This window comes from Corapipo altera, unplaced genomic scaffold (assembly GCF_003945725.1).
Source record: "Corapipo altera isolate COAL_440 unplaced genomic scaffold, ASM394572v1 2b, whole genome shotgun sequence".
In the NCBI taxonomy this organism is placed as follows: domain Eukaryota; kingdom Metazoa; phylum Chordata; class Aves; order Passeriformes; family Pipridae; genus Corapipo; species Corapipo altera.
In genome coordinates this window covers 28,245,540-28,267,904 of record NW_020884874.1, presented here as the reverse complement: position 1 = coordinate 28,267,904, position 22,365 = coordinate 28,245,540, and the positions used below count along the sequence as shown (strand labels likewise).

The 22,365-nt window shown below is 43.2% G+C and overlaps 1 protein-coding gene across 3 annotated transcripts in view; it reads left to right on the top strand.

Annotated features, from left to right (window-relative positions):
* Positions 1 to 5,471: 5,471 nt before the first annotated feature.
* The window catches only part of PPP1R14C (protein phosphatase 1 regulatory inhibitor subunit 14C), a 51,492-nt gene continuing 34,598 nt past the window's right edge, over positions 5,472 to 22,365 (top strand). For 2 of the 3 annotated variants that reach the window (XR_003526115.1, XM_027634138.1), the window contains exon 1: positions 5,472 to 5,866. Coding sequence is in view for 2 of the 3 variants with exons in the window: in XM_027634138.1 (XP_027489939.1) it covers positions 5,585 to 5,866 (282 nt within the window). In the remaining variant the exon portion in view is untranslated. The remainder of the gene's footprint in view (positions 5,867 to 22,365) is intronic. The other variant, XM_027634137.1, reaches the window with a different exon arrangement.

The following is a 22,365-nucleotide window of genomic DNA, read 5'->3' as shown; positions in this document are numbered from 1 at the left end:
CTGCCATCAATAATAAACATTTGTATGAGCCAGATTCTGATGAGTTTTTTAATAAAGGCAAAACAAACTAAATAAACAGAGGTTTGTAGCCTCAGAAGGGTGACTGCAAGAATAAAGAGTTGGCAGTGCTAAGAATTATAGATTGACACAAGCACAGTGTCTTTAGAGTAGGGAACATCAATATCACAAACAGATGAAAAGTGATTAAAAATGAAAACAAAATCATAATACATCTGGAGAGATAAGAAATTTACCAGTCTGAGGGAGGGGCATTAATTAGGACATGCAAAGTGGAAAATCACTTAGAGACAAAGAACCCATTAACAGCTCGTAGCCTCAAGCTAAATTCAAATAGAAGACACAAAAATGGCACACACCGTCTGACACGCATGGGGTACCACTGTGATGAAAGCAGAACTTAGTTCTGCAGTGGTTTATGAACTGTGGCAGTATTCTCCTGAACTGCTTTGGCTTATTGATGAGGAGCATGGCAACACTCTCCAGACAAAGTAATGTGCAGTATGCACACCACAGGAGTAAAACCTCCTCCCAGCTGAGTGGAATGTCAAGCCTCCTCATTGATGAAACACTTTTCTCACACAAAAGTAACAACAAATAACTCAGGATGGTGTCTTCAGACTCCTCAGATGCCACCATTAGGCACAAAGACTATCTGGTTGATGGAAGTTTCCAATAATTTTGCAAAAGAGAAGCCCTGCAACAGTAAATTTCACTAGTGTGCCTGGAGCGAAGTCTCACAGCTCATCAAGGTGCCATGCAGAGCTCTTAAAATGCAGGGTTAGCCAGCAGGCAAAGGCTGTCTAACATTGCAAAAATAATGGAGTCTATCATTACACACCTAAGAGATTCCCTGTCACCTCCTAACTCGAGTATTTTGTTAACTAGCCAAGGAATACAAGCATGAAATGACTTATACGATTCTGAGAACATGTAAAGGCAAATGTGCATTTCAGTGAGGAAACAAAATCACTGACTGGTGTGTACTTTGCAGTTTTAAACAATTATGGGTTGCCAAAAATCCCCACCTATGAGTCTTCCACTCAACTCCCAATTTCTTACTGAACACATCATCATATGAAGCAGAAACCATCAAAACCGCACACATGTGAATCCCTTAAAGAGAAAATGCCTCAGAAAAATAACAGATACTAAAAAGAGTGAAATTTCATGACACATTGGTTTATTTCAGAGTCCAGCAACTTATTTCCAAAGTTGTTCAGAAAAGAGCATGGAAACACCTAAGAGAAGCTGCTATGAAACAATGGAAAGCCATGGAGACGATGCAAGCTGAAGAGGTTCTTCCTTCGAACAGCCTCTGGGGAAGGAAACCCCATTGGAGAGCAGAATTAAAAAGGGAGTATTGGCTTTGGCCAGTGTAGTATTTGACAGCACAGGAAAATAGGGATTCAAACTATCACTGGAGATAACAAACCTAAACTTTCTTTCCTAAATAGCAAGTTTGCCTGGAGAAGAACCTCAGCCACAGAAATGAGTCAATGCTGACATTTGTGGCCAGCACTGATGTGAAGCATCAAGTGTTTAGGAAGAGAATAAAAGTGCTGTCAAACAGGGTTACTAAAGGTGAACAGACATTTTATGCTCAGAGCCTTGAAACCTTAAGGGTTACTGCCTAGGCCTCCTGAAAAATTAGTCTAGATGCTCTTTATTATTTTCTTTGACTGGAAAACAGACTAGGACCATGTGATATATGCATGGGAAGTGGACACAGCTTCATGTTGCTAACATTCACTAGAGCTTCTCACATCCACTCTTTGGGAAAGAAACATGGGGAAATGCAGGTTATGCAAGTGTTCCTCTGCCTTTGTTGTCTGTTCTTTACTTATCCTGTCACCCGATACAATGCTCTTCTGAGACAAATCTAGACATGGTCACACCGAAAGAGCACAACATTTCAGTGGTAAAGTATTTTATCTCCCCTTTGGCTTTATTGATCAACCATTAGCTTCAGATGAAATGCAGCACTGTGATTTTGATTCAGTTGCTGGAAGACCCTCAACTATGAAGCCTAATCTCTTATGCCCTGAATTAATTCCTTAAGGTAGGTCTAAAACTAAGGCTGAAGTGTTGGGAAGGATTGTTCCTCCCTCTGCCACATTAACACTTGTCTTTGTTATGGGTGTAACCATTAATAGTTCCATTGTGGTATGGAGAAGTATTTGTGAGGAAACTCTCTCCAAGAAATGCTCTCATATGCCTTCAGCCACTCAGGAGTAAAGTAGAGATCATGCCCACACTGGACTGCATTGCTCATTCCTAGGATGTTAGCAGATCTAAACATTTTTGCTCAACTTTGACTTTTAAACAACCAGTTCTTTCTTTCAAATGAAGCAAAATCATTGCAGGAAAGATTCTTGGCAGCACTTTTTGCTCTGGCTTCCTGAGGAATGTGCTCGCTTTAAAAGCTGAATGAAAAACCAATAGCACATAAAACTGCCTTATGACAATGCTGGCAGATCTACCAGTTTCTTATCCACCCACATTTACCAAGCACTATACATAATGTTAGAATTGTAACTTTGAAATGATAACCTCTGAGGACATGCTTTTTAATCACCAGTATCTCATTTTCTACTTTGTGTTGCAGAAGTGCTAATTGAATAGTGCGTACCAGATTTTAAATGTCTACAGTGATTAAAATATCCTATTAATGATAGTATTGAAAAAGTCCTTCTGCTGAGACCTTTTGGATTCTCACATTCAGAGTCAATGAGAATATTTTAGCCATCCATACACCTGATATTTGCTACTGCAGAGATCAAAAATCTCAGTATTTTCCAATCAGCTTAGGTCCAGTGGGGAACACCTCAGTGGTCTTTTGGCTCCAGAAAACATCCTATTATGGTGACAGTTTGGTTATTCCTGCTTTATATCCCATGGAGCAAGTATGATGCTTAGTATGGCTTTAAAAAGCCTCTTGAGAAATATTGACCTTCCTTTGCATTAATCCATTTTTTTTCTCAGCAACTGAAAACAAAACCAGTCTATAAAGATGAAAATATTCCTGTTCCAAATAAGAAAAGTTTGAAGTTTTGTGGCTGAGAACAACAGCACCAGATTTCCAACATGACATGCAGAGCTGAAGACCTAAATTAGAGGCCACAAAAAACACAAAAGTTTAAAAACAGCCACTTCCCTCTTCCAAAAACTCTCTTGTATGTTTTTGATTTCTCTAAGAACAAATTGTTGATGATGGTATTTTCCTACTGTATTTACACAAGCCTAGAGTTATAAAAACCAGGCAGGCAGCACTACCCAGGTGCAGTTGAAATCAAGATTCACTTGAGTGATAGGTACCTGGTAGATAGGGCAGGCTTCTTGCATAAACTCAGATTTGTGGCACGTGACTTTCTCTCAAGCTCTGCCTGCAGCTCAAGCTTCAAGTGTGATCTACAGTGATTCCTAGTTGCAGTTGTTCAGTATATCTGAAAATCATGTGGTCCCTACATACAGGTAAGGAGCTTAACTCTATATGCTTTGCTTTGATGGACTGGTGCTTTTTTAGATGAAAATCTAAAAGCTATAATAGCTTTTCAAGACCAATAATAAGATTTTGTCATAGTAGATTATGATCCCTTTAGCAGCACAAGCTGAGTTTTACCTAAATAGCTTGATGAGGCTTAAATGCCTCATGTTAGCCTCTTGCTCAGTGGTGTGTCAAGTGCAGAAAGCAGAAGAGGCTGAGATGCCACTGCTACATGGTCATGCCAAACATCAGCAAGGATCTGACTGAAGCAGACATGCCCAGGTAATTATGGCTGGTGATCCATGCCTTCTTCCCCTCTGCCCCTTGCTGACCTAAGACATCCACTCCCAGGTCAGTGTGTACGTAGGATGGTTCCTACAGCCATATCCAAGCTTTGGGACACCAGGCACTTCCAGTCCCAGGTCTGCACATGCAGGAGGTTGGCTTCTGCCCCTTCTCACAGGCAAACCTCTTCACCAAAATGGGTGGCTTGGGGTGCCTAAACAGTGCCTGTGTTAATGTTGGTTGCTTACTTGGAGTCATAGGAACATTTTGGTGAGTATGATGGGCCATCTCACTCAGTGCCTCCTGAGATACACGAAACTGAAAGCACAGGCTAACCTGTGCATTTTAGAAAAAACCATCACCATCACCATGTGCCATCACCACATGGCAGTCCTGTTTAATATCTTTATTGATGACCTGGATGCGGGGATTGAGTGTACCATTAGCAAATTTGCAGATGACACTAAGTTAGGGGGAATGTTGATCTGCTGGAAGGGAAGAGGGCTCTGCAGAGGGACTTGGACAGGCTGGAGAGATGGTCTGATTCCAACGGGATGAGGTTCAACAAGGCCAAGTGTCGGGTCCTGCACTGTGGCCACAACAACCCCATGCAGCGCTACAGGCTGGGGCTAGAGTGGCTGGAGAGCAGCCAGGCAGAAAGGGAGCTGGGTGTTTGTATTGACAGGAAGCTGAACACGAGCCAGCAGTGTGCCCAGGTGGCCAAGAAGGCCAATGGCATTGTGGCCTGGATCAGGAACAGTGTGGCCAGCAGGACCAGGGAAGTGATTCTTCCCCTGGACTCAGTGCTGGTGAGGCCACACCTGGAGTATTGTGTCCAGCTCTGATCCCCTCAGTCCAGGAAGGATATTGAGGTGCTTCTCCCAGGTGATCAGCCGCAGGACAAGAGGGCACGTTCTTAAGCTGTGCCAGGGGAGGTTTAGGTTGGATATCAGGAAGAAATTTTTTACAGAGAGAGTAATTCAAACTTGGAATGAGCTGCCCAAGGAGGTGGTGGATTCACCATCTCTAAACGTTTTTAAGATGAGACTGGATGTGGCACTTAGTGCCATGGTCTAGTAACCACAGCAGTGTTGGATTTGATGATCTCGGAGGTCTTTTCCAACACGGTGGATTCTATGATTCTATGGCTAATCGTTACACTGACTGCTGATAGCTTGCAATATTTGCTGTTTGCGTTCACTGTCCTGGAATCATTCACACACACAGTTCTCACGAAGAGAAGAAAACGATCGCATTCAGAATCCTAATGCTGCAGGTATGCAGTATTTATAAACGTAGTGTGTATGACGGAGCACCACTGCATTTCCTTTTTTTTTTTAAAAAAAAAAGCCACAAACCACCCAGCAAGCCGAAGTTCCCGGGGAGCGCCCTGCCGCGGGCACGTTCTGCCTCCGCCGGCGGCGAGGAGCGGCCACCCACGCCTCGATGGGACCGGGGGCGGCCCAAAGGCTGCGCCGCCGGCACCGCGGCTCGCTCGGGGTGCTCCACGTTGCGATCCGCCGCGCAGGGGCGGCGAGCGAGACAAACCAAGCCGAGCCCAGCCGTGCAAAGCCGAGCCTAATCGAGCCGCCCAGCCCCGCCCCTGGTCTGTCCCCGCCCCGCCGGTGCGGGCCCACCCCCCGGCGGCGGGGCCGCTGCGCCGCCGAGCCATGCGAGGCTTTAAGCGGCAGGTGCGGGGGAGCGGAGCACACGCACAGGCGGCGGCTGCGGCGGCCCGGCGGTAGCGGCGGGCGGGCGCCTTTGGGCTCGGCGGGAGCCGCGGCGGAGCGGAGCATGTCGGTGGTGACCGGGGGCAGCGAGGCAGCGGCGGGAGGCGGCGGCGGGAACCGCGTTTTCTTCCAGAGCCCCCGCGCCGGCGGCGGGAGCGGCGGCTCCTCCGGCAGCAGCACCTCCCGGGAGGACTCGGTGTCGGCGGCGGCGGCGGTGGTGCAGGTCCAGCAGCGGCGCCACCAGCAGGGGAAAGTAACGGTGAAATACGATCGGAAGGAGCTGCGGAAGCGGCTGGTGCTGGAGGAGTGGATCGTGGAGCAGCTGGGGCAGCTCTACGGCTGCGAGGTGCGGGGCCGGGGTCTCGGGGTCCCCGGCGCGGTTGCTGCCGCCGCTGCCTTCCTCGCCCCCGGCATCCTCCTCCCGCCCCGACTCGCCTTTCGGCGGTGGGCAGGGGAGCGCTGTCACCGCCACCTCCAAATGACATTCCTGGCCCGCCGCCCCCTCTCTGCCGCCGCCCCGCGCCTCCGTGGTGCCCTGCCGCAGGGAACGGGGGCAAGGCGTTCCCAGTCCTGCAGAAGTGGTGTCCCCCGTACCCTCCCGAGCTGAATGGGAGGGGACCGCCCTGTGGGGACGGGCGGTGGCTACCGCACGGCCGGGCACGGAGCGGCCCCTCTTCTCCGAGGGTGGCGGGCGGTGCGCCAGCGGCGTGTTTGGCCGGGAGCCGCTGTCCCTGCAGCCCTTCAGGGCAGGGCGGGCCAGGGCTCGGGGCCGGGCGGGTTTCGGTCTCCGTTAGACGCGGGGCTGGGCGAGCGCCGGAGCGGCCGGCGGGCCGGAGTGGGCAGCGGTGTGCGGCGGGTGCAGGGGGAGGAGGAGGAGAAGGGAGCGGGAGCTGCACGGGGGCTGTGCAGAGGTGGCTATTGTGGGGGAAGGACTTCAGTGCGGATACTGTCCCCTCTGGACCGTGGTTTTTCGTTACCCCGACTGATAGAAGCGGAGCAGATACTGGCCAGGAAATTTCAGTGAGCAGTTCGAAGATCATTAGGGCGAGAATCGAAAACACTGGGGGGTTGTATGTACCTAATTTATAGGTATCAAACCTGTTTTTCTGTTACTCTGAGCAAAGAGTGAGTGTTGCCAGAATGAATTCTCTTTTGTAAAGGACAGATGAGCAGAACGATGTTTCAAGTTTGTTCAAAGGAATGGCAACTGTTGTTGTTCTTATAGAGATAACAAAGTTGCAAGTAAAGGAAGTACCAGTACATTGTTTTGTCAAAGCTTCATTAAAAATGTAGACTTTCTAGTCCCCAGGAGATCCTACCTCTCTTCCACCTCAGGTATTTACTGTTATAAAGGATCAAAATGTTAAGGATGACGTGACGTTTGCACATACTTTTCCCATCAGTAATCTAATTCACTTTTATTAGAGACTTCTGAAGTGAGATTTGTTGAAGCCAAATGTGAATTTTGCAGCTAGCATCTCTGGAGCCAACATCTCTCACCAGGGTTCCTGGGCATTCTGGAGCTAGGAAGGCAAGAGCTTGACAGTCCTTGAGGTGTGGATGTCTTGAGTGGATGTGAAAATGTAAATACCCTGCATGGAATATCTAGCACACATGTAATACAAATGTTTAAAGAGACTCCTTTAATCTCAAAACCAGTTTATCAGCCAATTTGTTAGAAGCATGCGTAAGAAATGTGCATGTGGCAAGTTAGACTTCCTTAACTATTCACATCCATGAGCTATGGGAAGGAAAGATACAAATGGAGACTCTAGTGAAAAATAATAAAAATAAACAGTTCTCACTCCTTGTCTTGGTGTGATTTGCCTCTCCAGTCTGATGACTTGTTTGGCCACATAGCCTGTAGGCTGCAAGGATTTCTCTGAGGTCAGGAGTGTTTACAGTTGTTTGTGTGAACTGATGATTTTGTGTCTGTGCAAGCTCATAATGTAGTGTCTAGTCTGCTGGATCCATCCTCTGGTTTGACTCTCGCTGTTCAAAAGCACCAGGCTTTTTGGGCTGTGTACTTTTGACATACAGGCATAATCTGTATATAAGAGAGTGCAATACATAGGACGAAACCAAAGCCCAGAGGAATTTTTGCTGTTCTTCACAGTATTCAAATCATAGGCTTGTTGAAGGAAGACCTTTCATTCTTATTGCAGTTTTTGCCTCCAACTAAAATAGAAAAAGATCTGCTTTAAAAGAAGGGCTCTTCATTAAGGGGGGAACCGTATATGGCTGCATAAAACTTTTTTGACGATTTGGTTTCTGAGGTAACTCCTAGGGGAAAAATGGTTTGACACAAAAGATGAAAATGCTTTTAGCTTTGAAGGCTGAGGGCAAAATGTTTGTCATCTTCTGCTCTTCTTTGCTGTTATGCATGAACTTTATCCAGTGCCAGCACAGATGATGGTAGTGAAAAGGTCAAGCAATTAATATGCTATCAGAATAAAGTTGAAGATGCATGATGAGTGTAGTGATTAAAGACAACAGCATTTTAATGCAAGATGCTTTTCCTGAATCTGCTTGAATTACTTTTAGGCTTAGAGATATAGCTCTCAGGCTGAAATTTAATCACCTATGCAGACAGTTAATAACCCTGTCTGAGGGTAGGTTGTGTGTAGGGGGGAGGGGGTTGGGAATTGCTCACTTTAACTTCTGTGGAAGATCTACTATAACTTCCCAGTTCAATGGCACTTAAATTCTGAAACAATCTGAAGTCTTTCATAATGTCAGAAATAACTGTCAGAAATAACTGTTAATCCTGGAAGAGCTAACCAGTGTCAGTGTTTCATTGCTATTCTGGTTCAGAGCTCTGTTTCTAAGGAGCAATGCACATTATTCCTGGGAAGAGCAGAAATAAGGGCACTTGCATTGTGGTGCTCTGAAAGTCTACAAGAAGACTTGAGTGTCTCTCTGTGTGACTGCATAAATGTAGTGCCTGTTCACTGTTTTCCATTTAAATAATCTTTTCTATTATGCTGAGAATCATCAATAAGTGGATATTTGCAGAAACACTCCCTTTGTTTGAAGCTAAATATGTATTCAGAGTCTCTCAAGTCGGCTATAAGCCTCTCTTGGTTTGATGACAAAGTTTAGGAGATGAGGTTGGGAAATAATGAGACAGGTTTGTTTATGTTCTTTTTCTAGTGGATCTTGTCTTTACTGATAGACTTCCAGTTTTAAAAATTGGATGCCAAACAATATAATGGTGTTGGAGGGAGTGGTTTAGAATGAGCTATTTGAGACTATTTTTAATGCAGACCACAGTTATATGATACCAAGATCAGCTTTAGAAAGGTTACTTCCACATGATGCAGACTTCAGGGATAAAGAACAGCCTGAATGGTAAAGGGTTACCAAGGTAGGAAACTTTAATAGGACCAGAGAGACTTAAGCAGGATTTGTTGGGCACCAGAACCTTCTTAATATACTCAGGTCAAGTGCTTCAGGTGAGTGTCAATCTGGCTGTTTGTTTCTGCGACTGCTTCATTAAAAAAAAAAGTTTTACAACCTGTTTGTTCTGGTTTCTATGAATGCTGAAACAGGTTGTGGTCACAGGTTAGTATATTGAAAATGCAGTGCCTTAATTGCAGGATTTGGATTGACTTCAGTGTTGACCTTTACTAGGTATCTTGTTTCTAAAAATAGTTTCTCCACAGATGCTTTGTGTTTTGGGCTAAGTCCATTATTGGTTAAGAATTGCAAAATAATGCTGCAGAGAATGACTTACATCATCATTGTTTGTTCCCTAATGGTTTGCAACTTGTAGTTCAGCATGAAAGTGATGACAGTCTAGTTTTCCAGATGTATGATCTACGTTGTGTGCACCTGCCAAACTTGTACAACTTTATATATAGAAAAAAAAAGAGACCTCTGGATTTGTCCCCAGAAGTCATTCAACTTTGCATGTGAATTTCTGTTCTCTGGGGTCCTATGTACTCACGGTTGTAGCATTTGCTATAAATGGCACACAGATTTTGCACAGTAATGAAGAAAGATTTTGTTTGTACTATGGGTTTGTTGCTGAATATTTTCTAATGTAGTGATTTGCATGCGCAAGTCAAATGGGCCCTTAGATTCTGCACTCTAGAAGCTGAGTATTAGACTTCCTTTCTAATATGAGATATTAGATATTGCTAACCTTCGCTGAGTAATAAACTATTTTATTAGAATATGTCTACAGAAATCAGTACTTGTCAAAGGATATGATGTTGGTCAGGAAGTAAGAGGGTGTTACATCCAAACATACTCCTCTTCCATTTCAGAAATGGAAATGCCCTGGGATTCTGTTTAAAAATTCACTGTGCAAGAAAATATAGTTGGAAGAGCTGCCTATGAAGGCTCTTCAGGCATTTCCTTTAGGAGTACAAATCCATGCCAGACTGAGAAAAGGGAACAATTTAAATCAGTACTGCATGGAGTAGAAGGGCTTGGGGGTGTTGGTTGATGAGAAGCTCAACATGACCTAGGAATGTACACTTGCAGCCCAGTAAGCCAACAGCATCCTAGGTCACATTAAAAGCAGTGTGGCCAGCAGGTTGAGGGAGACAGTTCTTCCCCATTTACTCCAGTCTTGTGAGACCCCACCTGGAGTACTGTTTCCAGCTCTGGGTCCCCTAACATAAGAAGGACAGGGACCTGTTGGAGAGAGTCCAGATGAGAACCACGAAGATAATCAGAGGGCTGGAGCATCTCTCCTGTGAAGACAGGCTGAGAAGGATCGGGATTGTTCAATCTGGAGAAGAAGGCTACAGGAAGACCTTAGAGGGGGCCTACAAGAAAGCTGGACAGGGACTTTTTACAGGGGCATGTAGTGAGAGGACAAGGGGCAATCGTCTTAAACTGACAAAGGGCAGGTATAGATTAGATATTAGGAAGAAATTTAATTACTGTAAGGGTGGTGGGGCACTAGAACAGGTTACCTAGAGAAGTTGTGGACTCCCTATTCCTGAAAGCATTCAAGACCAGGTTGGATGGGGCTCTGAGCAACCCGGTGTAGTGGAAGGTGTTCCTGCCCATGGCAGGGGGTTGAAACTAGGTGTTTTTTAAGATCCTTTCCAACTGAAACCATTCTATGATTCCAAGAAAATGATTTTTTCCACTACTTGATCTTTGTATAGTCTAGATGTCATTTCTGCATTGGTCATGGTTCATTGTTTTATCTGAACCAGCAGCAATGTTCTTCACTTCCAATTTAAGGTTTCACAACACAGATTATCTTTCATAAGCTATTCCATAGCAATTTTTTTGTCCTTTCCCTCTCTGTTCAAGATTCAACTGGTCTCTTTGCTGAAGCAGTAGGTGTGGTTGTTTTATAATAAGATGAATAAATAATTGATTGCTTACATCACTTAAGATTTTATAATTGTATTTCTTATGAACAGTATCTTCCAATCTTTGTGGCTACAAAGACTCTTATGCCTTTGGGCAAATTGCTTTACCTAGTGCCAGTACTTGATTATCCAGGGTAAGAAGGGAGAAGAGGGTGTGGAAGGGAGAACATGGATACAATGGAAAAATTGTGGATAGAAAAAATAAATGGTAAACTATACTACAAATCATACAGTGAATGTACAGCTGAAGGGAAAGAGGGGGAAGTGGTCATTAATATAACTCCTCCCATTGAAGTTTGTCACACAAACTCATTATATTGCTTTTGGACTTGAGTCTACCTTGCATGTATCTGTACTTGTAGTACAATTAAACTACAACATGGATGATCTATCCACACACAGCTGAGAGTGGGTTGTGCTGCGCTTTGTTGAGGGTGCTGGGCTGACTTAGGTGCTGTTGTTCCCTTGTACTCCTGTGTTAGAGTGGGATCTCTCCTTATTCTCATAGATTTGCATTAGCTGATCTAACCTGTGCTGTGGAAGCAAATGCCTAAAACGAAAATAACCCCGTTTAAATGAGGAAAATAAATATTTCATGGCATGTTTTACTCTTCTTGTAAGGCATAGGGAATGTTTCTAAATAGGTGTTGTATCTAAATAAAAAGATGTGAAATGAAGTCTTACTTCAACTAGAACAAGTCCTGTGATAGTTTAGTCTCATGAAAACCCTAAACTAATTCTCTATTGATTCATGCTTTGCAAAGGCTGGCTGAGCTCCTGTTTGCGTTCTTATAGTTCTCCCTTTAGAACAGCTTATGTGCAGCCATTTACACTGTACTTGGCCCCAAGCCCAGCCAAAACACCCTATACAATTTTGTAGTGCATATTACTGTACATAATGTGTACACATGGTATCCTGACAGTGCGGGAGATGCTGATAGAAAAAAAATAAATGCTCTCCCATCTCTAACCTGATTCAGTCTGAGTTATGGTCACCTTGTCTCTTGTCACCACAGGTGATAAAGCAGCAGCAGCAATATCAATCCATTCTTTCAGCAGCCCTTTGTCTTGCCTGCAGTATTCAAAAGCTAAATTCTCATTTCTCCCTGTCTTACATCTAACTCCAGAAACTTCTATTTGACAGCATAAATTGAGTAGGTTAGACATGGCTATCCATCTTTGTCACTGCAACTTTTGGCTGCCTGTTGTAAAACATTAGCAGTTTCTTTTGCTGTTTCTCCCCGTGGAATGTGGAATTATGGAAGTCAAGATTTCTAGAACCTACTAATGCTGGAGAAGGGGGATAAAATCTTAATTGTAGGCAGTCCATACAGCACTCCATACTGTATGACTGTATTTCAAAGGGTAGAATAAATTTAGCCTGTTAAAGATTTTCTTGGAACAAGGAATTGTTTGGGCAGAGGTATACACTGTAACAAATCAAATCTTCTTTGAAGTGATAAGTATTTAATTCTGAGGATCACATTTGAATGGCAGAACTGTTACCTCACCACTATACCACCACTCCCCCCACCCTGGGAGTATGGTATCTATTCTTGGAACCAGTTCAACATGGCATCTTAAACTATTTTTGGGGAACACACAGATTGCAGGCCCAGAAGGCGTCTTGTATCTTTTCAATCCATGTGATATTTATCAGCAGCATAGATCTAGTGGATCTAAACCTAGAGAAAAATCATAACTATACATGCACTATACATCTTTAATTATTAGAATGCTTGTAGATAATTAATTCAATGTATTACTGTTCAACCTGTAAAGCAAAGCTAGTACAGAAGATAGCATTAATTTAGTGGCATAATGGTAAATAATAAATGGCTACCTTGTGCAGTGGCACTAGTCTACAAGTGACACTTCAGTGGTGACTGAGAAGAGTTTACCATTCTAAATGTGCTCCCAACAAAGGAATCACACGCTTCAGTCCTCTGTGTTGGACTTCAGAAATGCAAATGATGGCACAGTCAATGCCTAATGAAAATCTTCTTACCAGACTGTCTTAATAGGATTACTTTCTAGAACACAGAATTGGGAAGGATCTCCTAGGTCACATGGTCTTCCTTCTCATTTGCAGATAAGCTCTTTACATTTGATATAATTTTTTAAATGAAGTAACTCAGTTATATGATGTTCGTTTCCACATTATTTCATATATTTAAGTATATGTTTTAAACCTTTTAGACACTAGTCACTTTCCCACCCCTTCCATAAAATGTAGAAAGACATAGACACAAGATCAATACTTGCTTGGAATGAGCTTACCTGGACTTTCACTCTGAGGTGAAGTTTAAACAGATTGTTAATGCACTTTGCTGCCTGTCCTTACTCTGGGCATCACTGGGCTCAAGTGATGACCACAGTCGAGGGGCAGAAGTATTAAGACAGTGATTCCGCTATAGTTCAGTTACTACTGCAGTATTTTGTGTAGATGACTGCAGACTCTGGAAGAAATATGCTCACTAATATTTCATGGAATTAATTTAGCAGTACTTGGAAAATATATGTTAGTGGCTTAAGATCCTAACTTATTTTAGCACTTGAATGATAACCTCTTTGAAGCAGATATCTAAATTAATTCCAGCATGGTAGAAACAATTTGTTCTACTTTAGGTGACTGGTATATAACATTTTGACACATTTACTTTAAAAATGAAGAATGCCCTAAGCCTTTACAGTTGTTTGCTTTACATTTTGAAGATAGTATCTGAAGCACATAGTGCACTTGTTTTGTCAGAAAAGAAGTCCAAATGTTCTGGAATATATTACTGTCTTTTTTTTTTTTTTTTTTTTTTTGTTGTGCTGGTAGTAATCATGCCGTCTTAGTCTTATGGTCAAATTCTCTTTCAAGTGTGTTGAGGTAAAACTGCATAGTCTTCTTACTTAAAAAGCTAACAAAAGCCCCTAAAATTTGGACTCTGTTAATATTGAAAACTAAGTTCTCTCTGAGTGCAGAAACTGGTGTGGGGAGGAGCACTGGTGGTAACTGGCTCACTGGCAGCCAGAAGCATCTCAGCTCTTACTTCAGCTGTTGCTGTAGTACTAGTTTACTAGTCTGCTTAGCTAAAGATTTAATCAACTTGCTTATAGGTATCCAGCTGCTATTTGTTTATCAAACCCAAACTCTTACATATAAAGTTTGCTTTAGTGTCTTGAAGTAATTCTGATAACCAAAGAATGCGTTTATATGAGGAAGCAAGATATCAATCTTTCACTTATAATTTGGAGACTGTCTTGTCTCAGGTTGCCTGCAAAAGAGGCTTCCAGGACTGTTTCTGTAAAAACCAACACCTAAACAAACTTTCTGCCTTCTTTTTCAATGTCTCTGAGCATTTTTTGCTCTCCAATTTTTTTTAAAATTTGTATCAGATTTCATCTTAAAATACGTAATGGATACATTTGGTATTAGAATTGTTAGCTCTTACTCTCTGCTAGTAGTTTGTAGTACATTGAATATAGCAAGTGGAAGGAGGTAGGACAATGTGTCAAAATACATTTCTGGGAATCTGACAGTGAGAAGCAGCACTGGAATCAAACAGGGGTCCCATACAGTCTTTAGCTCCCTTCTCCCAGGGTTTGTCTTCCTTGGTGGGATAGTCATGGCAGATTATCCCACCTCCTGGATCTGGAGTTGTTTTCAAATTCATTTTAAAGATCCCTCAGGCACTTTTCCATATTTTGCAGTGCTGGGACTTGCCGGTGTAGCCAAGTGGTGTCTCTGGCCCCTGGGGAAGAGGAGTGTCTGCTTTAAAGCATGTTAGAACTCCTGCTGATATTTCTTGACATCAGTGGACCAGAGCCAAAATGCATTGACTACCAGTCCCTGGCCTGTCTGCTGCTCAAAACTGGTATCTTGGGGGAGGGAAAGGTCTAGCAGTCATCAGTGTGCAGAGCACACTGCTATGCCCAGGCAACACTTCAAGGAATGACTTGTTACAAACCATGAAAGCAATCTAGATCTCTTGCAGACTCAACTTCTTCAAGAAGAAGATTATGTTCCTTGTAGATTCTGCAGGATGCAAGAGCACTTGTTTTGATACCGCTCAATAAAACATTTCCCCCTAAAGTCCCAGAAAGCAGACTTCTTGTCTCCCATGTTAAATCAGAAAGGACGTAATACTTCTGACTAAAGAAATATTGACAATTGAAAACTGTCTCCTATTCTGACCAATAACACTTTAATTGGCTGGCAAGACAAAAATGCAATGAGAAGACCCTGAGTGCGTCAGGTGCTTGATGTATCCATACTGTATGACTTTTATTGCAGAAGTCAATTTACACACAGCTTCTCAGAGTAGAGAAAATCAATACTGGAGACTAACAGACTGTTTTTACAGGGCTGCTGAAACTGAGGTGAGGAGAGCCATTTAGAAACCTCATTATATCATGTGCTCTTTCCTTGTGTTCTTTCAAACAATCTGATGGAGTAATTAATCCTTGAAGTGCCTCAAGAGGCAAACCTACTTAATTGCACTGCTGTTTAACCTAAATTTCCAGAGTGCAGAGGACCTGGTGTTGATCCTGTTTGATCAGATTTTTTTCTGAGTATATTCTTTAGGGGTTTTTCATCTCCATTCTTACAAAAAAGTAATCAGTCTGTCAAATTTGACCTGGTATGCCATTGTCCTAGTTGCTATTGCATTCTTCCTGTGTGCAGAATTATGTACAAATTGCAAGGAAGCAGTCAGCTGGATTTCTGTTACTTGGAGATGGAGAGTGACCTGCTCTTGTGAATCAACCAGAAGTAGGGATGTCCTATGACTCCTATGTGGGAAATCATTCCACTGGCATAATCCTCAAAACAGCAACATTTAGAAAACTCCTGATGGCTTAAGTTCTGTGCCTTTTAAGGGTGACTATATAACAGTGATTTAGTGTACAACATGTATTTGCTAATACCAAACTATTTCTACTCGCTGTGAAAGTGGAGGATGACAAAAAACATGATGCGTCCTTCCTATCTGCTTTGGAGTGTTTTGCTTAATAGAAGTGACATCCAGGCATAGACTTAACATGCCCTATTTTTATATCAAGAACATAAGGTATTTGTTTTGGAGACAGTAATTTATTTTTAACAAATGTCTTGTTTGTTGAGATTGGATCCATGGTATGGGTATGGTTAGGAAGTGCTGAATGCTTCTTTCTTCCTCTGCTCAGTATAGTCTGTGATCAATGCCTCTTCTTCATTTAGCAATTTCATACTCTAGTGATTCCTTTAGACTTCTGTAGAGATGCGCAAATTAGACAACAATTCCTTAACCAGCATGTTCTGGATATATTTGGATCAGCTAAAGTTGTTTTGATAGTTCAGCTATGAAAACAGTAAAATACCAATATTAGTACTAAAGAAGGCTAAATGAAGTCTGACTGTATATCAGTTTCTTCTCTATGCTTACTAATGACACTGCAGTTGCAGAGTGCTAAGTTCTTTACTTTGTCTGCATAATGAGCAGAGATTTTTTTTATTAGCCCTATGGCTGAATAGAATGCTTGGTGTGATCTACTATGAGTGGCAGTTGGTTTTGGGGAAACAGGTATTTTGGTATCAAAAAAATCTTTTCACTGTAATCACGTCATCTCACCAGTGGATTTTCTTCTGTGTTGTGCTAAAGATGTTAGAGAGCTGCAGCCATTGTAGCAGGGGATTGAATTTTATCATCAAAGTTATGGGCACCACGAGGTGTAGAGTTCTCAAAATTAATCTTGTGGCATTTGCTCTAGTATTTCACGGGATGCTTGTTTTTCATCATTTGGCAGTAATGGCATGAATCCCAGAGAACTTGCTGCTCCACCTTGTATTTTGCACACGCCTCCACCTGCTGGCTACATCTCTGCTTTTACTGCTGATGGCTCTAGGGTAATTTATCCTCTTAGGAGGCGTCATACCACAAGGACACATGTCCTGCATTGAGAACTGCTCTGAAATTTAAGTGCTTGAGAGGATGAAGTGGTTGGTAACTCATTTGGAAACCATCTCCTAGCAAGTGCAAAAGCTGCAGTTGTTGACAGGGCTCTGAGGAAATGGAGATTTTCCCACCCTTTCTCTACCTTCTTTTCCAGTGACAACAAGTGGAGTTCAAGTCCTGTGCCAACAAGTTCTGTGTTGTAATAAATATCATGCCTTTGACTAGTGGAGAACAAATACACCTCTCTCCTCTAGAGCTTACTTCTTTCCATCTCTGCAATAGGCAGTAGAGGGATATCCATTGCCTCTGAACCAAACGGAAGTGTTGGGTTATTGGGGCCACATAGGAAGAGACTGGAGAAGAAAAGAAGAAAATGAAGAGTTGGGTGGACCTGGAGAGGCAGAAGTAAGATAGAGACGGCATGTAGAAAGTGTACAGTAGCCTGCCTGCCTTGTCTCCATACTTTTTCAGGTTATTTCTTGTACTAGTGTGTACTTCAAATCCAGATGTGTGGATATTATGTCTCCTTGCCCAGATTCTGCTAGCTTGCTTATGCTAATTTGATAAATATAGGTAATTATTCTTCTGACTTGCTTTCTTCCTGTGCCCTCTGTCTCCTTCTGTCTTTCTCCACTAAAGACTCACAGAAATATTCACGGTAGTGAAAGAGAGAACTTTAGAAGTCAGGGGTTGTAGAGACAATGAGATTGACAATAGTTTGTTCTGAGTCTGCTTCCTGTGCTCTAGATGTTGCTCCTCAGACAAGTGAGAGCCAGAATTTTGTATTTTAGGAAAAGTTGTTTGAATAGTGTTTAAAGTGGTGGAGAGTCCACCGGATATGGATTAGTGGGAGGAGTAATACGATCACTGTCAACAACTGCTGGTATTTCTGCAATTAGTAAGGATGTCTGTACATTTAATTCTGAGACACATGATGTACCAAAATGCTTCTGAAACATTTTTTCAGTGTTTTTTGCAACTCGTAGGTCTAATCAGGGCATGTGTCTTCAGGTATGCTTGTGCAGTCGCCCCCTCACTCCAAGCTTAACACCAGGTGGTGAATTGGTCATTGTAAATCACTTTTCCTCAGAATTTTCTGGGATGATAGGCATTCAGTAAAATAAATTGTTTAAGGCCATAAGGACTTTCTAATGGAACAGGAGCTACCAGATCTAAATGTCAGAGGTACAAGCTACAGAAAAAATGAAATAATAGGCAGTTTTGAGTTGATGTTCTGCACTCTATACCTCCTAAAGGTATGTTTTGAGGCAAATTTTTAATAGAGGCAATTTTCCACTCACCAAGCCCAGCTAAACACTTATTTAATTTTAGTACTCCACCTATGGTATCAACAGTTAGTGTGAGAAAATTGCAGTCTTTCAACATTACTGTCAAAATGACCTGTTCACCCTGTCAGATTATGGCATCTGCTGTTATTACAGAATACCACTATTTTCTCATCCTTTTGACTTTTTAACTTCACAAAAAAGCAAAACCTGAACTATACTTGCAGTTATTTTCACAGTGCTGAAGAGGAGCACTGGAGATGTACTTCTGAAACACTGTGACAGACTGGCTGGCTGTGCCTTGAAAAAACGTGTTTCTTCTCATTTTCACAGCTGCAGTGCTAAGCATAAAAGCAGTGAAGTTAGAGTGTGTCTGACTCTCTCCTTCCACAGTGGCTTGTTTTTCATGTTGTGTGATTGTTTCTTTTAGCAGTCATCCAGGTTTATGTGGGTTTTGTTTTTGCTTTTGCTTTTCAAATGGTCAGTTAGCAAATCAACATGAAGGAAGTTGCATGAAAGCCTAGCCTGGGAATTTCTTGCCTCAGAAGACAAAATACCTAGACATATATAGACAAGACAAAAAGAAGGGAAGCCATCTGTGAGTTAGCAAAGACTGACTGGCAGGGTAGTTGTGCACAGAGCAGTTGGCTTTCAGCTCTGCTGCTGTAGATGAGTCTTTGCTTGCTGTAGGCTGAGGAGAAGAATAATAGAAAGCAGAAGGTGTGTGCTATAGGAGGAAAATAAATATATGAGAAGTTGTGCTTGTTCGGCGTTACTCTGGCTTAGTGTTTGAGATGTTGCAGGAAACGAGACACAGAGTGAAAGCTGAAAGAAAAGGATGTGATCTCTTCTCTCCTCTCTCCTAATTTACAAGCACTCCCTTTTCGAATCTTGTAATACTCAGGATGGAGCAACAGTGATGCTGAAGCTGACTTCTGGTCACAACATGGCTGCAGAGCAGTAGTACTGCTGGTGAGGCTGGCTGTCAGTGAGGGGAGGAAAACCCAGGCACCTTTGAGAAAGGAGGATGGTGATAAAATCATAGAATTGTTTAGGTTGGAAAAGACCTTTAAGAACATTAAGTCTGAACATTAACCTAGCACTGCCAAGTCTGCCACTAAATCGTGTCCTGAAGTGCCACATCTAAACGTCTAAATACTTCCAGGAATGGTGACTCAACTCCTTCACTGGGCAACCTGTTTTAGTGATTGACAACCCTTTCAGTGAAGAAATTTTTCTTAATACCCAATCTCAACCTCCCCTGGTGCAACATGAGGCCACTTCTTCCAAGCTAAACAACCCAGCTTCCCCGGCTGCTCCTCAGCAGACTTGTGCTCCAGACCCTTCACCAGCTCCATTGCCCTCCCCTGGACTCGTTCCAGCACCTCAATGTCCTTCTTAAAGTGAGGAGCTCAAAACTGACCACAGTACTCAAGGCGTTACCTCACCAGAGCTAAGTACAAGGGGATGATCACTTCCCTTGTCCCACTGGCCACATTGATGCTGATACAGGCCAGGATGCCATTGGCCAGCTGAACACACTGCTGGCTCATGTTCAGCTGCCTGTCAACCAGCACCCCAGGTTCTTTTCTGCCAAGCAACTTTCCAGCCTCTCTTCTCCCAGCCTGTAGCACTGCATAAGATTGTTGTGACCTAAGGGCAGTACCCAGCACTTAGCCTTATTGAACTTCATACAATTGCACTCAGCCCATCGATCTAGCCTGCCCAGATCCCTCTGCAGAGCTTTCCTACCCTCCAGCAGATCAACACTCCTATACAACTTGGTGTTGCCTACAAACTGACTGAGGGAGCACTCAACCCCCTTGTCCAGATCACTATCGAAGATAGTGAAGAGGACCAGCCCCAGTACTGAACGCTGGGAGACACCAGTTGTGACCCTGTGGCTGGCTGCCTGGTGCTGGGTGGGAAGTGTTTCCTGCTGAAATTCAGCTGGGGTTGTCTCTGCCACTGGCTGCAAAAATGGTATTTGGTGAAAGATACTGTTCTTCATTGTCAGGTTTTATGGAGCAATCCGGCAGTGCTGTGTGGGGCTCAGGTGCAGTGTGCAGCCCTGGGCCTTGCTGCTGGTCACCCAGTGTGCTCGTGCTGCTCCTGTTCCACGTGAGTCACCTGGGCCAGGGAATGGCAGCCAGGATCTGTCCCATGCCCAGCCAAGAGCAGGCAGCCAGGGGCACCAGGGCAGCCCCAGCTCTGGGCATCTCCCTGTGGCTGAGCCAAGGCTGGGCCCTGATGTGGATCTGGCTCAGCAAGGCCTGTGGATGAGGTGTGAGGAGCTGGCCCTGCTGGGGCATGGCTGGGGCAGGGTCTCATGGTCCCAGGGGCTCTCATGGCAGGCCATGGGGGTGATGGGGGTGTTCCTGGGGCTGAGCACTCAGAAGAGTTTGGCTTCTTGCACTGGCTTGCCTGTGAGCGGATATGTTCTTAAACTGGATATGTTCTTACATATCCTTGCTTTAGGATATGTTCTTACACTGGCCTTTGGTCCTGAGTGCTTCTTAAGGTTGTTGGGGGCAAATGTGAGAAATTTGTCCTTGCAGGGAGACCTCCAGGTCTGGATCGCAGGCTGTAATGTAAGGCTGTGAGGTATGTTAACGTGTTGGAGACTGAGCTTTTAAATATCTTGGTGCAGACCCAGCTGAGTTATCATAACCAGAGTGGCCATGTGGAGCCTGATGAGAAGGTGTGTGTCACACCATTAATTTAGTTTTTATGTAAAGACTCATTTTTTTGAAGTCTTTGTTCAGCCATGAAACCCATTTGAATGTCAGTTTCTGAAATAATGTTTCTTATTTTATTTTCCTCATAACAGTCTGACATGCTGAAAGATTTTGCTTGCTACAGACTCTTTGTTGCTAAGGATGAAATAGCTGTAAAAGGCAGAGTAGCTGTACAAGGCAGAGAAGGGAAGGGAGAAGAGGGGCAGGCTAAACCCAGAGCCCATGAATGTTGTTTGGAGGAACTGCAGTCCTCCTAAGGACTGGAGGCTGGCTGGAGGTGTTAAAAGGAGAAAAGATGGTAAGAGCTTGAGTACTGTATCTGATCCAGTATTCCTTCAGAAGCTGGCAATGCAACCCTCTCCTATCACTTTGTCATGGAAGTTCAGCGGCAGGTAACACAGGATCAAAGGAAGTACCGGAGCTGATGACTTTTCTGGTTGCATCTTCATAACTACCTGACCTGCAAAGCTTTCTGCAAAGATTCATGTAGGTAAGATAAAAAGGATTAAACTTGTCGGATAATAATTTCTTTGCAGCAATGTAAGCCAGTCTTGACTGCTGCTGTGTTAATGGTGCCTTAAAGAAAACTATCAGCAGGCTAATGGCAGCTTTGAAAACAAAACTTTTCATATCCAAAAAGATGAACATTTCCAATCCTAATGATCCATTTAAATGCCATTATTAAATACATCACAAGAAAAATTATATGCAATTAAAAAGGAAGAAGCCTGTTAATGTAACATTGAGGCTGTGCGATTGAGGACAGTTAACTGGAAGACCAATTTTTAAAACTAAGGTTAGTTTTCACTTGACTCTTACAGAATTTTATTCTTCCTGTTTCCCAGATAAATATTTACATTGCTTTAATTCTGAAACACAGTCAGTCTGAAGTGCTCAAAGGTTAATGAACAAAGCTTCAGCACTAAGGGCTAGCTAAGTATTTCCTCCACGTCAGAGATGGAAACTATCACTTTACAACTTGCTCAACGTCACACATATATTTCATGGTAAGATCCTATTGTAAGGTTATTGGAATCAGTCAACTATTTAGGCTGTGTTTAATTGTAAAATCAATTCTCTATTTATAATTCCTGTTTCCTAAATATGGAGCGCTTCACTCTTTTCAAAAACAAACTTCTTTGTGAATTGCAAACTTCTGCAGGGTGGCAGTCTTGTAGTGTACAAATTAATTCGTGTTCAGTTGACGTGTTTATTCTGTGTGCAAGATAACCTTGCATGTAAAACACAGTCAGATGCAGAGCAGGTGCACTAGCTTGGGCTCCTGGGCCTGGTGTACTCGTAAGCAGCATGGATCACTATGTACCCAGGTACTTCAGTCCCACATGCCCGTTGCTAGGACTGCTGGTGTCTTATTCCCATAGTTTTTTTTTTCTGCAGTAAACTGAGCTGCTTTTTATTTCCCAGGGAATTGTGGGAACTTGGCTGTTCTTGGGGCATATTTTGAGGGGGAAGAGAAGAAGATATTGTGGGAAAGCATCAAATAACTGAAATTGCTTTAGGGCTTAAATCAAAGGGCTATAACCATCAAAAGGTGGAAGAG